Here is a 17,031-nt window from a genome sequence, read left to right on the forward strand (position 1 = left end):
AGTCATTATTATCTTAAATTAAGAAATGGGAAAAATTCTAATTTGGGACTGTTGATCCTTTCCAGTGATAGATGGCCTACTGGTTAGCAATACTGACCTATGGATACAACATTCTGGGCTCAAATGATGTATCCAGTGTGGAGTTCCTACACTTGTGTGGTTTTCCTCTAGGTACTCTGGTCTCTTCCCAAAATCCCCAAAGACGCACTTATCAGATTAAATGGAGATTCCAGATTGGTGCAGTGTCAATGAGAGCATGGGAGCGTGCATAAGTGGGCTGTGTTAAGGACTGGCACCCTGTCTAGGGATGGTTCCTCTCTCGAAAATACTGCTACAAAGGAATAGGCTCCAGCACCACTTGAATGTAATTTAGATTTAGTAGGTTTAGAAATGTTGAGAAAGATCCTTTCTGTTATAACAAATCTGTTATAGCTTTATTTAATGGTATGGGACCATATTAAAACATTTAAATAGCAAAGTTGAGATATTTCAAAGAACAGTTCTAGACTATATACAAACGGACACTATATTGCGGTGAATTATATATTAGTGCTGGCACTGATATAAAGTTAAAGACCATGAGAAGATTTCTGACGTGCCTCACTCAAAATGCTTTTGGTATTAATGCCAGAAAGCAATTAGAATGAGGCAGAGCTGTGTCCTCAGCAGTGAACAGGTGCAGATTAGCCAGGTTTATTTATAGAGCATTTGTCTCCGTGCATTCCATTGAGCCCAGTTGTGTTTGCTGTAAAAAGACTGCCTTACCTCAGTTTGTTCAGCTGCTTTTCCTTCATCAAACCTGTTACCCAAGGACCTTTTTGTTGTAAGAGAGAGAGAGAGAGCTCAGTTATACAAACAAATGATATATGTTTGTCACACTAGTTGAAAATTTAAATAAAAATGCAAGTTTTTGTCTCTGGAATACAGTACATTAAAATGCCTGCATGCTGTTTGATTGTTTTTATTGATAATGCGCAAGGTGAAATTTATAATGGAGTAATAATTATCTCTTACTTGTAGCTTGCAGCAAAAAGTTGAAAAGTGCCTTGAAGATGGTGTCCGCCTACCCATGTTGGACATGAAGCAGCTTCAGCATGATAATGATCTTCTTCAGGAGGAGAAGAAAAAAAACAATCAGGTAAATTATATTATCACAGGAAACTACAACTGTCTGCAGGTACATTAAATGGGAATTATTGAATAATGGTCCTTATAATAATGGTCAGCAGTTGTGTGTGGGAACTGTTAACATTTGAATCTGATGATTGTATATAAAACCGTGTCAGAACTTGTGCGCGGACGTGGATGCGAGTGGTGTGTGTGACTGAGAATGACTGGTGTGAAGCCTGACGTCCAAATATCAAATAAACACTTTCACAAATACAAGTATAACAGAACAAGTGTTCTTTTATTCAAGAATATAACTGAAGAAAAAAGAAAGCAGGTTGCGGTAAGGGGTTGATACGACTGCTTGCGTGGTGCAATGCTAAGAACTGCTGACTCCCAATCAAGAGCTTCTGGGTACGATGCTGGCAGCTTCTCAAGTTTGCCGTTTTGAGTAGAGAGCTGCTATTATTGTTAATATTATACAATAAAAACATACATTTGATTTACGTCTGTAACAACTGCTGTACATTTATAGTGCTTGTCAAAGTTAGCGTTCACGCTCGTCCCGATCTGACACTGCTGTTTTCAAATAAAGACGCACTATAACGGGTGAACTCAGATCGGAGAAAACAGAAGCCATCCCCGCAAGAAACGTCCCCTCACATATAAGAACAACACAGCTGCACCAGGCGTAAAGGCGAAAGTCCGGCGTCATCCTGCCAATCACCTGTCCTTCAAAGAAACAGCACGGCTTACAGAGCTCGCCAATGCTACACCGCCCAGATCTAAACACTAGCGTGGTGTATGTGCCCAAAAATGTCTAACTGCATTCTCGTACCATTGTTCGCGTACTAAAGTGTCAGCAGGTATTTTACGTGGCATTACACGTGTAATTTGTGAGCATGCCCTTGACGATCAAACAGAGGAAGCTCTGCAGTATACTTGTGACTTTATGCTGTAGGAAGATAAGTAAATAAAGTAAAACTAGTAAAACTAAAAAAAGACGCTAACTTTGACAAGTACTATATATGTACAGGGGCTGTTACAGTCGCAAATCAAATGTATGCTTTTATTGTATAATATTAACAATAAGAACAAGCTTACTACTCAAAACGTTATTTTGGAAGACATTAAGACTCGAACCCAGAACCTTAATGAGTTATAGTCGGCAGCTCTAATCAGTATACTACCCAAGAAGGCAGGACAACATGCAGCACTAACCTGGTTTCTTTTTCTTCGCTTATAGCCTTAGAAAAAAGCGCATTTGTTCTGTTATACTTTTATCTTTTGTGAAAGTGTATAAAGATATTTGGAATTCAGGCTTCACACATTCTACACTTTATGCCTACATTTTGTCAATTATTACTAAAACATGAAAAACATTTCTGTTTTAACGATGTGTTTGCTGTGCATAGATCGTTGTAGACACGGAACACACATGAAATGCAAGTGTTCCAAATAACGATATAGTATTTATAAAAGGTGTCATTTTGCATGACTTCTCACTCTGTACAGCTCTAAGCAACTGACAAGTAGGTAAGCAGACTTGAGCTGAGAAAACTGTGTGCCGGTGTGGGGATGTGATAGCAGACTGCTTGCTGTTTGCTGCTTATCAACACATTTAAAGGACAAAAGAGGCTGACGGAGAAGTGGGAAGCGTTTTAAGGTGGGACGGATCTATGAGTTTTTTCGTAGGCTCTGGTAATTCTAGTGTTAACAAGTAGTCACATTCTTACCTTAGGAGAGGTAAGAGGTTTGCATGCATGCAATGTTCAACCAAAGCAGTCTTCTGGAATTATAGCTTACAATGTATATATTCAAGATTTGAGAACAATCCAGAAAGCTGCTTGGTTCAGCCATTTGCGATGCTATGTGGTCGATACATGTGGCCTAAGTTGGAAGTGCAGTTGTTGTATTTATATCTCAGGTAGGTGTTTTCAAACGACATACACTTACATTGTTATGTTCACATTACTGGAGTTGTTTTCATTTTTGGGTTGACCCAGTTTTTGGTGGGTGCTTGAGTTAAAAAAAAAAAAAAAAAAAAAAAAAAAAAAAAAAAAGCACTGGGCATGAAAATCAAATGCATAACTTCCACCTGGAGCTCAATGGTTGATTATAGTTTATTGCACAGTTTCCTTTCCATTGAATCAGATGACAGTTTCTGGCAGCACATGGCCTCAAGCTATATTGACGATGTGTTGACAACAATCAGCTCAAGTGTTCATTTTTAAAATATGTTGTCCATTAACTTACGAAGCACACTGTGACTATATTCTGCCAGCTATGCGCCCTTTGAAACCTGCCCATAATCTCTTGTTGGCTAACTGAGTGAGCAAACTCTGTGTCATTAAGTGCAGTGGAAGTGAAATTCCAGCATTGTTTAGTACATTGGCTGGAAAAAGGCAAAGCATTTGAAGTAGAATTGTTGAATGGCCTTATGGTGGGGTGGGTGGAGGTACGAATGAACTTCATCAGTGTTTTAGAGGTGATAAGAAAAGGAGGTTATATGACTGCTGCTAAGAATGACATATGGTTTAGACTAGGGGTTGGCGAACTCCAGGCCTGGAGTGCCGCAGTAGCTACAGGTTTTCATTCTAACCCTTTTCCTAATCAGTGACCAGTTTTCACTGCTAATTAACTTTTTCCCCATCACTTTAGTAACCCTGTAATGAAGAGTTCAGCCCTCTGAATTGATTCCTTTCTTCATTAAATGACAGCCAAGCAGAAATGAGATGTGAAACGAGCTGACAGATGACCAGCTAAACTGGGGCATCAAACTCCAACCAATTTCACTCCAATCACTTTCTTAATGAGAAGCCAATTCTTGCTGTTAATTAAACCCGTTATTTAATTCCATGGCTTGTTGCTGCTCTCATTCTGCCACAGCACACATTTCAAAAACTGTTGTTTTTGTGTTCTGAGCACCGTCAAAATGTTTTGGTGACCTGAGAGATCAGCCTTACCAAGACCATCACCTCTCTTTAATTTCAGATAATTGTGTGATGGGCAGAGGGGAGCTGGTCATGTGGCTGCTTGTTTTGTGTCTCATTATTGTTTGGCTGCTAATTAAAGAAAAAGAAACAACTATGGGGCCTGAGTCAAGTTAATTAAAAGAAGTAATCAGCCGCAAAAACTGGTCACTAATTAAGAAGATGGTAAGAGTGAAAACCTGCAGCCACTGCGGCCCTCCAGTCCTGGAGTTCGCCACCCCTGGTTTAGACACTGAGTAATTTGATATGCAGACATTGTGCATTCTAATGATAATTACATGAGTTTTAAAAGTGGAGATCTATAATGAAGTTATATTATGTTTTAAAATGTTAGAATATAGGTGATATCCTTGTATTGATGTTAATGAAGCAACCAAATAAATTGTTTCCATTGCTAATTTATGAAGAAATGTAACTTCATTATACAAATTAAAAATAGTCATTTTCATAAATTGAGAAACCTAATGGTGGTTTAAGCTTATTATCCAGAGATTGTGTACATAGCTAAAGATTGGGATGAGTTTGTGTGCATCTTTAAGCTACCTGTTTACCAACTGAACCCAGTACAGTGTTCATAAAACAGTTGCTAAATAATTTATTATATGTTAAATGATCATTTTACCCTCTTAAATAAAAGGTCAAAATTAGGAAAGAGTTAATTACGCAGTGAAAATCAAATTAGAAGTGCAAGATTAGCTATTGATTCAGATGATGAAGACTTGCAAGCCACTTAACTTTTACTATTTCTGCTTTGCAAATGTTTAGTTTAAGAAGTCTTGTTATCATCCCTAAGAAAAGTAGAACTGAAACAAATTGAGTTGTTACAAGGTGATTTAGATGACTTTTAGAAGATTTTATGTACAGTGTTAGCACAAAAACTGGTGTTATGTTTTATAGTCAAACGACCATCTTAAGTTTGATTTTTTTTTTTTATATATATATATATACTTTCAGGTCATTGACAATCAAAGGAAGCAAACAGAGAAATTAGCTATAGAGTTACAAGTAAGTATTTCTAAAATATATTTTTAAGCAAGTTTTCCACTAATTTTATTACATAAACATAAGTTGCATTTCTTGGGATATTTTTGATAACTAAAAACCTCAAGTTACATTTGTATTCAAATTCTAATTACTCTGCCGTGAAATACAAGTTGGTAAATTATACCACCTTATCAATAAAGATGACCTGCTATTATGATGTTTTTATCCTTGTGTTTTTAAAGTTACAACTCAGGTAAATGTTATCCAGCCTTACTCCTCAGTAAAGCACAAGTATGTCTCCTAATGGTGTGACTGTAACTCAAGTGGCACATATTAATAATGCTTGATTGTTGAAATTTTTGTAGGCGATGGAACATAAGCTAACTGATGAAAAGAGCCTCTCCCAAGATCTGCAAGCACAGCTAAAGGAAAAGGAAGATTACATACAGGAGCTGAAAATATCCATGCAAGAGGTATCTGGAGTAGTTTTTGCAAGTATTTGTAAAGATGAAGTTTGCATCAAACAGTTTCAATCTGTCATCTAGAAGTCATGCTTAATATATATACAAGGATGCTAGAAGGATAACTGTACGCAGTATTTTTAAATTATAAATTGTGGTTTTTAAATTTTATCACAACAGTACCAATGTCTTTATTGTGTAGTATCCTAATGGGGTGAGACGATAAACATAAATTTAAGTTTGATACATTACACAATAGAGGTTGCAATATAATAATTTTTACTATACAGTATTTTTGTAATTAGTCAGAAACAAAACAATATGATGTTAGATGACTACTTTTTTCCAAAAAGTAAATTTAAGATATTTTCTTCATATTATTAAAAAACAAAGCAAACCATATTTTAATGAGGTTTGAGGATGAAATCCTTTATGAAAAGTAAAGTCTTTGACCCACAGGTATGACTTTTTAAAAAGTGACATGTCAGTTGTTAAAATTATTCCATTTGGGATGTTCACATCTCTGCATTTTTGGTGAGATGAGAACATTGTGTTTGTTCATGTTAATAAAAAAAAATCATAATTAAATGCTAAACTAATATTTGACTAATAGTACTGTTGCTTGTTTGATAAGATGGCACATGGTACACCCTAACTTTGCCTTCCATCTGCAGAAAACATTACTTTGTTAGAGTGAGAATTCATCTCTGCACTTAAATTAAAAGTGATTGTTTCGTACTGAATACCTCTTAAGTCCTGTTTTAGATCATTTTACATAACAGGAATTTAAAGAATATATATCATATGACTGACATACTGATCATTACTTGTGAATTATATGTTTTAAGTATAACCAAAACATTAACTTGCTGTCCAGAATTATTATTAGAAAATGTAATAAAAATATACAGTAGCTGTAAAATGTGAGGTTTTCTAAGCTTTGCAAGCTTCTGAGAGAAAGCTAAAGCTTGTTCTGCTGGACCTGCTGCACCTCTAACTTCTTGGTAGACCCAGCCGCTTGTAGGGGAGGCAAATCCTGACCTTCATTTTGTAGTTCTCAGCTGGTGAATTTGAAACATGACAGACGAGGACTGGCCACAGACTCCTCAAGAAGATGCTGTGTTAGTAAACCTGTACTTACAACATTGCTGGTAGACAGTGATCTCAATCAGCCATCCAGCTCAGTGTAGAATGATTGGATTGATCTTGTATCTATAAAGGTACCCTCAAACACATTGAAAAACTTTCAACTTGTCTTCTTGGAAGTGTTAGGAGTATTCTTCCTGCAGTGTAGAAGTGAAATTCTTTCAGTCTTTTTTTCCCCCAGCTTCTTTGATCTGCACTATGCTGTGCTCAGTTTAATATTTGCCAGCCTGCTACCTGATCCTCTAGAAGAGTGGCAAGTTGTTAATATGTTAAATGAAAAGCAGCATTCAGTGTCAGGTTTATTATTAATAACAAGAAGTATTAGGAGCTCAGGAAAAAAACAAAAAACCTTTAGTCATTTTCTTTTAATTTAACATTGTTCCAACACAGAATAGAATCCTTTGCGTTGAGTACACACAAAAAACTGAAGCAAATCATTTAGTGCTACCCATGAATGTACTTTCCAATAAACTTAACTGACATACTACTATATTTGTAATTGTTTTATATTTGTTCATTCCAGCCTGGAAAGACATTTTTTATCATCATTCATACTCGGATAAGTATTAAGAATGAAATCACTTCTTCATCTACAAAGTGATAAGCTGAAACCAGGGATTTTTTTCAATTAGATTTGTGTTGTTTTTTATTTTATGTACTCTATAGAATTCAATATATGGTGTCTACTTTTACCATTATGAAATCAAAAGTATGTTTTAACTTGTTTCAGCAAATTCTTTTACATGAAAAACACACCTTTTGGATAATTATACTGAAATGTTTATAACTGTGTGTTTCCTTTTTATTTAATAATTGTCTAAAAATATATTTAAAGAGCTGCATTTTACTGATTGACATACAGTCATTTGGACTTAAGTCATTTCCCTGTAGACTTACATGGCAAACATCTAGGACATTGTGGAATTTTCTTGAAAATTGTTGTTGTATTTTTTCCATCAAGAACCAAAGACAACTTGAAGAATGCTTGAATATGAGGTCACAGACTCAGCAGGACGAACAGAAGCTGAAACAGCCCTGCAATGAGAATCTGCCATTAGCTGAAGAACTTTTAAAGGAAATGTCTTGCTGCTTGGTTGAGTTAAGGGCCTTGTGCAGCATACTTACAGAAAGAGCACAGGGAAAGGAGCCAAATCTTGTACTGTTGCTTGGCATTAGATGTAAGTGTTTCTGCTGTTTTTTTTTTTCTTTATCTTAATGAATGTTGAAATGCTGAAATGGCATGTTTGAAAAGAAATGCTAAGAAAATGCATTGAAATGTACCGAAAGAAACCTGCGTGTATATATCCACCATAACCAAAATGTAGTGAGAATACAAATTGCACATACTTGTCAAACTCTCTTTCAAACGAATCACTTTCAGTGGAGTCCAGTACCCACCCATTCAGTTCAAACTGCTAATTGCACTCGGAATTCCATTTTTTGAATCTATTGCTTTTAAATCTTGAGAATAAAATTTTATTTTTGATAAGTTCATAATTCTACTTATTAGTCCAGGGTGCTATATTATATACATACAAAGATTTTGACTCCAGTTTTGATGACTCTCCAAGTACAGTGGAACCTTGAATAACGAAAGTCTCGGACCACGTACAAATCGGGTTACGACCAAAAAGTTTGCCAAACTTTTGCATCTGTTCACGACCACACACTCGAGTGATGAACAAGTCAGTTTCCCTTCCGGTTCGTACACACCGATGATTTCTGCACGTGTTTAGTCTCTCCCTGTGCATTCGCTGTGAACTCTTTGTGCTCTATATCGTTTCCCTTCCGGTTTGTACATGCCGGTGATTTATGCACGTCTTCAGTCTCTCCCTCTACAGTGCATTGTTCTTGGTCAGACGTGCATCGCGCAGAAGAACTTTGTGGTATAGCGGGTCCACAGCTCACGTCAAGATGCCAGTTTTAAATAATCACCACGCTACAGTTGCCATGTCCTGTTCATAAATAGAAGCGTGAGGCGGCTAAAAAGATGAAAAAAGAAAAGAAAGAAAGAGTTTGCAGAGTGAGGAAGTAAGCAGGAAACAGTGTGGAAAGAACCGGTGCGAGTAAGCGCTCGTAGGCAGGCAGCTGGACAGTGAGCCCAAGCAGGGGTGTTTGACTGACACTCGGTGGGGCAGAAGGAAGCGGTCACTCTAGCTGAGCAATCAAGGAGCTGGAGTAACCAGAAGGACGGCTGGCCGCGTAAGGCCGAGAAGGCAGCGGGGGTCACCGTTTAAAGAATGTTTAAATTCTAAAATTAACTTCTTTAAGAAGTTAAAGAATTCACCGGGCTTGTTTTTAAAGAGACTGATTCGAGCATTGTTTTAACCTCGTTGTATTTAGTGAAGACTTTTTTCTATTGGATTTTAACCTTCACTTCACTTCTGTTTTTATGGGATTATTTATTTATTGAAGGATTCTGAAAGCACTGCACTTTATTTAATTTAGATTTGTTAAATTTTAGATTGTTTTTGATTGTTGTTTTGTTGATTTTCATAAAAGCACTTGGCACTTTTTGCACCATCCCCTTGCTCCATTGTAGTGCCTCACTGTCGTGCTCATCGGTAACATTACCGTCAGTGACGGGTTTAAGGGCTCCCTTAAGAGGGAAGCAAGGTGGGAGTATGCAGCGAACCCGCATCGTCACAGAGTTTACATCAAAACTGTAATCTCCTTTCCACTCAGTTCCTCCTCACTTCCTTCATGCCAGAACTCGACTCATGCAAGGTTAGTTTTCGTGGTTGTTTATGGTTAGTTTTTGTATAAATTTACGGATTTCTCAAATGTTCATTTTTTTCCCTGTGCTTAAAACTCATGGGGAAAAAAAAGTGTTTACAGCGAGCAGTTCGTAAGGCTGTAGCGTGAGCTTGCAGTGTTAGTTTTCTTTGTTCAAGGTTTTCTCAGTGTTATTCAATGTTTTTACATTTAGTTTACTATTACACAGTGCATTCTATGGTATAATTAACTATTTTTGTGCGTAAAAATCTTTAAAAAAAATATATTTACATACAGTTCATACGGTCCGGAACGGATTAATTGTATTTACATACAATCCAATGGTGGAAATTACTTGGGGTCACGACCAAATCGAGTTTTGGAACGAATTACGGTCGTGACCTGATGTTCCACTGTATAAGTTACATAATCGACAAACACACAACTGTTACTCATGCCTGAAATTAAAAAAAAAAAAACAAGTCTCAGAATGTAAACATACACTCTATGTATGCAAGAAATGCTGAAATAAATTCTGAAAAACAAGTATTAACAATATGTAAATAGTATTGCAAGACCCTGGCAGGCCCGGGGGGTGGGGTGCCTAGCCCAGTTAAGCTGAATTAACCATTTATGAGCTTGATGGCCTGTGTAGGAAAAAAACTGTTCTAATGTCAGCACCAATGAAAGAAGTTCAAAAAATTTGTGGCCTGGATGTGAAGGGTCGGTGATGATTATCCCTGCCTGTTTCATGACTCTGGAATACTACAGGTCCTGTAAGGTGGACAGACTTGACTATTGACTTGAGAATTTATGAAACAAACTTGGCAGCTTCCTATGATGTGGTAATTGTGTGATGTGCTAAAATTTTATTTTAGTGAACCACAGAGGTTCACTAATATTAGAAGGTAGATTGTTTCAGTGTCAGGTTGCCCTATAGCTAAAGGTTCTGTGTTCCAGGGAGGTTTTATTCACCCTCATGATTTTAAGGAAGTCCATCTCTTGAGAGCACAATTTGTGTCCTGGATTACTGACTTGAGAAATAGGATTGTAAAATTGGCTGTAAACTTGACTGGGAGTCAGTGATGTGATTTAAGAACCAAAATTACATGGTTGTAATTCTAAGTCTGCTAATGGTCGTTGCTGCCATGTTTTGATTTAACTGTCAATCAGTAAGTGAACAGTTCAGATAACTTTTTAACCTAAAGTGTTAGAGCAATCGGTTCTGCTTGAGATGAATGAATGAATGAATGAGAAGTTCAAGGTAGTGCACCCTACAGAACCACTGTAATTTTGTATTATTTCTGAATGGGAGAAGGCTAGTTTTTAAAAACACAAATGTGAAGCCTGAAATCATGTCAATCATAACATCTAAATTTTGGATTGATTCGGGTAAATTAAAATTCAAGCTTTCTGGTTTGAGTTTTCAGTATTGCCATACTGTTCATATAGTTGCCAACAGCCTAAACCAACTTCTGTTTAGCACAAGCAAATATCATTCACTATTTTTCAACAATAAAGCAATTAGTTTTATAATACATTTCATACAATCATTCACTATTTTTCAACAATAAAGCGATTAGTTTTATAATACATTTCATACATTCAGTGAAATGCAGATTGCTGTACAAAAGTATAATGTAGTTTTATAAAGAAAAAGCAAAATTGGTTCTGGAGAATCTAACAGTATACTTACTTTATTGAAGTAAAAATACCTACAGTATGTGGGTTGACAATTAGGTTCCCGCGCTGTTCCGTTGTTTGGGGGGTGCGACAACGCGTTGTATCAGGGCATGCTCTCCAACCTAACCTGATTACTTAAAAAACAGCTATGTGTCACTACGGAAGCTTATATAAAATACTGCATTATTTTGCTCAAGTATTGCCTTTTTAAGACGGTGTCTACTACTCGTTTGGTGACTGCTAGAGAGGAAGAAGTTAAATTCTTGCGTAGCGTGCAATCAAGTAAAACAACAGAATAAAAGTTACAGGTATACATTCAATCCTGCAAGTGCTAAGGGATACATTTATTCACCCAGTTTAAGGTCTCAAGGAAGCAGTGATTATCTCAAGAGCACTAAGTGTAAGGCATGAAGAAAACATGGTATGCTGGTCCATTGCAGGGCACAGTTGCACAGCCACACAGAAAAGAGTGTGCTGCCTGCAGCCCACTAACGCCAGGCATGCACTGTGCAATTTTAAGCCCAAGTTCTACTTCCCACTCCGTCTCATTTTCAAAGTGTTAGATTGGTAAGTTTTGCACATTTTCATTCCTCTAATCTGTTGATTCGTGGTGTGTTGCAACATCCTGTTTTTTTCCTCCATGTTTCTCTGTCAGTCGTCTGAAATTTCATATTGGAAAGAATGTGAAGACTTAGCCATCCTATAAAAGACTTAGTTCATTGTTTGCTGTTAAGTCAATATTGTTATATTTCTGTGCGTGGTATTTTCTTAAATAACATGTTCTTAATTTGTTTTTTTTTTATCAGCAATGACTTATCCAGGTGAAGAAAATGAAAACCTCCACAGTGAGAGCAGTCTTTCCACAAAGCTCCTCGAGGTGTCCCAGTTACGGAAGGACATTGACAAATTGAGGACTATGGTGTCAGACCGCTATGCTCAGGACATGGGAGACAGCTGCATCACTCAGTGACATCTTGTTGCCTATTTGCAATAATGAACTGTGATACTTTTTTAATGCTGCTTTTTCACGCTTCCCTGCATTTTTATTACAGAGCCATATTGGAAAATTTCAACTTGCAAACCAATTTAAAAGCAGAAAAAAAAGTGTTTATTTGCTGACATAAAAAAAAAACAGTATTTTTTTTTTTTTTTTTTTGCGAGTCAGATTCATTGGGGTAGGCGTTATTCTGAATGTAGGAACAAACTGTGAAAATAGTTTACATTGTTATTTTCGGTCAGTATTTTCAAACTTTTGCTTTTCATGTATTATTTATGAGAGCGTTTACAGTTGGCCGCTGTCTTACCAAGACCCCCTTAACCTTGAAATGCTAATGGTACCGTACATCTGTACAAGTTGTAGTGTTGCACTATCCTCTGATACGTCTCCCTCTTTTGATTAGTGTAGAGCTGCTTCCTTATTTCCCTGAGCTGTTTAAATGTCATCCTGAGTTCTTCCCAAACAGCGCAAGGTCCTTCCTGCTACAATTTTCATTAAATTCATTATGGCACCACACCTCGGTGAACATCGGAATTTCAGTTCCCACTAATTAGTCTAAAACACACAAATATTTGGTCCCATTTTAAATTGAGAATTTCTCTTACTTTACTGAATTGCCCCTCTTTCCTAATGCTGACCCTGTGGACGCTCTTCTGCCCATTTATAAAGCGGAATGCGCCGCACCAGTTCCGGTTTTATTTTCACGTAGTGTGGCAGGCCATAAGGTAAGCCATGCTCTCTTTGCAGCAGAGAAGCCTCTTACTCTTGTTGGTTTTGAGTTGCCAAGGCCCATTTCACCTTAAAGATGGGACAATTCAGTATAAAATAGGACGTTGTTTTCAGAGTTGAGAGACATTTTCACAGTAAAACAGTTCTGTTGATGTTTTAGACAGAATTTTGTACTGTAGTTGCTCATTGGTTTTCAGCTATGCAGGACAGGCTGACGACATGTCTAAATGACATGGTGGACTGAGGAGTAGTTGCCGGTCCTGGAGTTACCTTTGGTTTACCATACGTGTTGTTTCTGTGGCCAGCATATCGCAATGTTTTTAGCAATGCCCACTGCGTGTTTTTTCTTTTTTTTGGTTTTCAGATTGGACATGTAAAGCATCTGTTTGTTGTTTTTAGTTTTTATTTTATTTTCACAATATCCAACCCACATTGTAACACTGTATTTCTTACTCCCATCTGCAGATTTTATTTTACATTTTAAATGCCTTGTTCAACCTCCTATACGTTTTCTGATTCTTATAACTTAACATTTCGAGCAAACAGTCTAAAGATTTAGTGTAAATTTTACTTTGTTTTATTTATATATGTTGATATTTTCAGCAGTCAGGAAAAAACTTGTCTGTTCTGGTTGATAGAAATGAATGAATTATTGAGTGTATGTAAACATTTTGTTATTCTTAAAATTTACTGTACGGGAGATTAATTCTTACAACAGAAAAAAAACAATGTTGATTAATGCTTTATGATTTTTAAATTATTTACATGCAAGAATGGGGTGGGGGGGGGGTGAAATGGTGGCACAGTAGTTAGCACTACTGCCTCCTGGATCCATCCTCCAGGGTTTGAATCCTGCATCGAGTCAGTGTCTGAGTCGGGTTTCCATGTTCTCTCTGTGTTCGTGTGGATATTCTGTAGGTACTTTTCTTCCACATCACCAAAGACCTATTGAGTTAGGTTAACCAACCATTCCAAACTGGTCTCGGTAGCAGTGGGCCCTGGGATGGACTGGCATATACTGCCTTGTGCTTGGTGGCCCACAGCTCCGTACTGGATTATGAGGGTTTAAAAATGGTGTGCTATCTTAGGTCCTCTACACGAGGAGATAATCATGGGGCACTAAAGAAAGGTTAGTACACAGAGTGTATAACGTTGCCTTGATTGAACTGGGGACATTCTTAAAGGCTACTTCAACGATTTTGATTTGCTGAATGAAAGCCGTATCAGTACAACATCTCTCTTAGGCATACAACACCAGAGCACCCGGCCTAACACAGGGGGGAAGAAAGCCTCAGAAGTTAACCAATACAACCACTTTGACATGGGGATGGCTCTCCATATTCATTCAAATCTTAATAGTACACGTATGTTAAATACAAAGTGTTTTCACGAAAATGTAGTCCATTTTTTATGAGTGTTTTCATGTCACTCGTTTCTCACCTGCTTAATCCCATTACCAGGGATGTGCTTATTGGGATTTGGCATCCCCAAAGTTAAAGTTGCTAACTTTAATGGCAGTTTTAGTATTTAAGCCATTCTTTTTTCAGCTATGCTCATTTGTAGGTTTATTTTATTTGAAACATTAAGAATAGCAAGCTGACATTTATACGATGTACTTTTACTGCTATAAATGTTTATGATTTGTACAGACATCATGATAGTTAATATGGCTAAAGCATCACTAGACACCAAATCCTCACAGGTGGCGCAGTGGTTGTGCTGCTGCTTTTCAGTAAGGAGACTGTGGAAGATTGTGGGTTCGCTTCCCGGTTCCTCCCTGTGTGGATAGCGCTTTGAGTACTGAGAAAAGCGCTATATAAATGTAATGAATTATTATTATTAAATCCACTACTCTCAGCAGTCATCATAAGGCCTCATAGAATCTTTCTCTCAGACCACAGCTTTATGTGGTCATGAGCATACCCTCATATTGCAGATCACGATTTGTTTAACCATGAACTTTTACTACTTCAAACTGAATGTATTGTCAAGTTGTACAACCTTTGTTTCACATTTGGACGGGTTCACCCTGAATCCCAGTCCATCACAGGGCACCCATGCAGCCCCAATCGCGCTCACTCTCACCATTTATTAGAACACTGAGGACTTTAAGATGTTGGACAAAACCAAAGTACCCAGAGGGAACACAAAATCCATCCATCCATTTTCCAACCCGCTGAATCCGAACACAGGGTCACGGGGGTCTGCTGGAGCCAGTCCCAGCCAACACAGGGCACAAGGCAGGAACCAATCCCGGGCAGGGTGCCAACCCACCGCAGGACATGCACAAACACACCCACACACCAAGCACACATTAGGGACAATTTAGAATCGCCAATCCACCTAACCTGCACGTCTTTGGACTGTGGGAGGAAACCGGAGCGCCCGGAGGAAACCCACGCAGACACGGGGAGAACATGCAAACTCCACGCAGGGAGGTCCCGGGAAGCGAACCCAGGTCTCCTAACTGCAAGGCAGCAGCGCTACCCACTGCGCCACCGTGCCGCCGGAACACAAAATGAACATGCAAACTCCACACATACAGGTGACTGGGCAGGAACGCTAAACATGTCCCTTCTCTCTGCTACCTCATGAAATGTGAAATCTTTTTTTTTTTTTTTTCCATCATTTTATTTAATTAAGGCATACTAAGGAACTTTGATGCCACCCCTTTCAAATTAAGGAATTGTTTTTTTTTTTGGTAAAGATTGCAAAAGTATTATGTCATGTTGTGCATATCCGTGACTGCTAATATTATTGTGGCTTCCTTGCACCTTAAAATGATCATCAGCCTGATATTAAACTACTAGATAAATAAAAACATTGACTTCCTCATTACCTGAATTTGATTTCGTTTAATTCAGGTTAAACATTAATTTGGCATGTATTATACGTTATGACATAAATGCCAATATCCTGCTTGGAATAATCCCATTCACTAAAGTGCAGTGCAGATTATCCCATTTCTCAACATTTCTCCAAACTTCTGCAGTGTTTTTCAAATAAAGATTACCTTTCCCAACTTTAAAGGTAAAGAATTTGGTCAACATTGATTTTTCAAGTACGGCTAGATCTTCTAGGTTTTCCTGTTTCTCTGAATTAATTTTCACTTCAGCAGCATATGGAAAACTTTGTTTGATAAAAGCTTTTGCCTTTACTGATATGTTAAGAATAATTTCATTATATCAACTGTCTACATTACATTACAGCCTTCAAGTTTAAAGTAATGATGTAGCCAGCCTTCTTCAGAGGTGACAGAAATGTAAAATTCCCCACTTTACAATCTAAAACAACTCCATTGAAATCTTTTAACAAAAGCAGTCCATGTAATAATGCGCTTTTCATTATCAAAGGTGTAATTGTATTTTGATGGATTTTGCTCATTTGTTTGTCATCTTCTGTCAGTAATGCCCTGCTCTTACCTGTCGGTCTGCAGGAGCATAGAAGCTCAAAGAACACTTAAAAATGGAACGTGTTTGACCGGAAAGTCAAAAACCAGACACACGCAGCATGTTTCACTGCCGTGAGTCTATTTAACCTTTTTAAACCGAACCAGTATGACCGCGATGGTCCTTTAATGCCAGTCGTACATGTCAGCTTTTATGTATTCTTCAGCAGTCTTTAAACTGTGCATCTTGGCAGCAACTTCCAGTGCGTACATTTCTAAGCACTGTTTTGCAAAAAAGGGTTTGATGTATTTCATTTCTATTAAAATGGGCTTGTTGTGATCAAATTTGTATTAAACAAAGGGGTTCTCGTAATAAATCTGTAGGGTTAAGAAGAATTGTTGGAGGCTACTGGTTGGCCTCTCTCTCTCTTCTTTTTTTTTTTTTTTTTTTTTTAACTTTTTTGTACCATTTTAAACCTTTTAGTTTTACAGCTAGATTTTATAAACACCAAAGTTCTATTTATTAAAAAAATAAATTAGTATTTTTCCATGAACTGTTGTGTGCATTTTCTGTTTAAAACTCTTTTATGTGATTATAGGTGGAGAACACTTCTCTTTTACTTCTTTAATTATTGTATGTAGTTTGGAGAAGAGCAGACAGTTATTTTAATAAATGAATTGGCTCAGCTCTGCAGTTCAAAGAGTCTTGGGGTGACGTAAGCAAGGTAAGAGCTCTGGCTGTGTCTGTAGAGATGCGCTATGCCCTTTATGTTGTGAACTCACTGCGTTTATTTTCACTGTTCTTTGAATATTCTTAATGTACAATGT

The 17,031-nt window shown here is 37.4% G+C and overlaps 1 protein-coding gene across 1 annotated transcript in view; it reads left to right on the plus strand.

The window, feature by feature from the left end:
- Positions 1–16,757, plus strand: part of cep85l (centrosomal protein 85, like) — a 157,551-nt gene extending 140,794 nt beyond the window's left edge. The window contains exons 9-13 of the mRNA XM_028797800.2: positions 1,021–1,138; positions 5,055–5,105; positions 5,450–5,557; positions 7,653–7,869; positions 11,896–16,757. Coding sequence (XP_028653633.2) covers positions 1,021–1,138; positions 5,055–5,105; positions 5,450–5,557; positions 7,653–7,869; positions 11,896–12,059 — 658 coding nt within the window. The 3' untranslated portion in view covers positions 12,060–16,757. The remainder of the gene's footprint in view (positions 1–1,020; positions 1,139–5,054; positions 5,106–5,449; positions 5,558–7,652; positions 7,870–11,895) is intronic.
- Positions 16,758–17,031: the final 274 nt, after the last annotated feature.

This window comes from Erpetoichthys calabaricus, chromosome 3 (assembly GCF_900747795.2).
Source record: "Erpetoichthys calabaricus chromosome 3, fErpCal1.3, whole genome shotgun sequence".
Classification (NCBI taxonomy): Eukaryota; Metazoa; Chordata; class Cladistia; order Polypteriformes; family Polypteridae; genus Erpetoichthys; species Erpetoichthys calabaricus.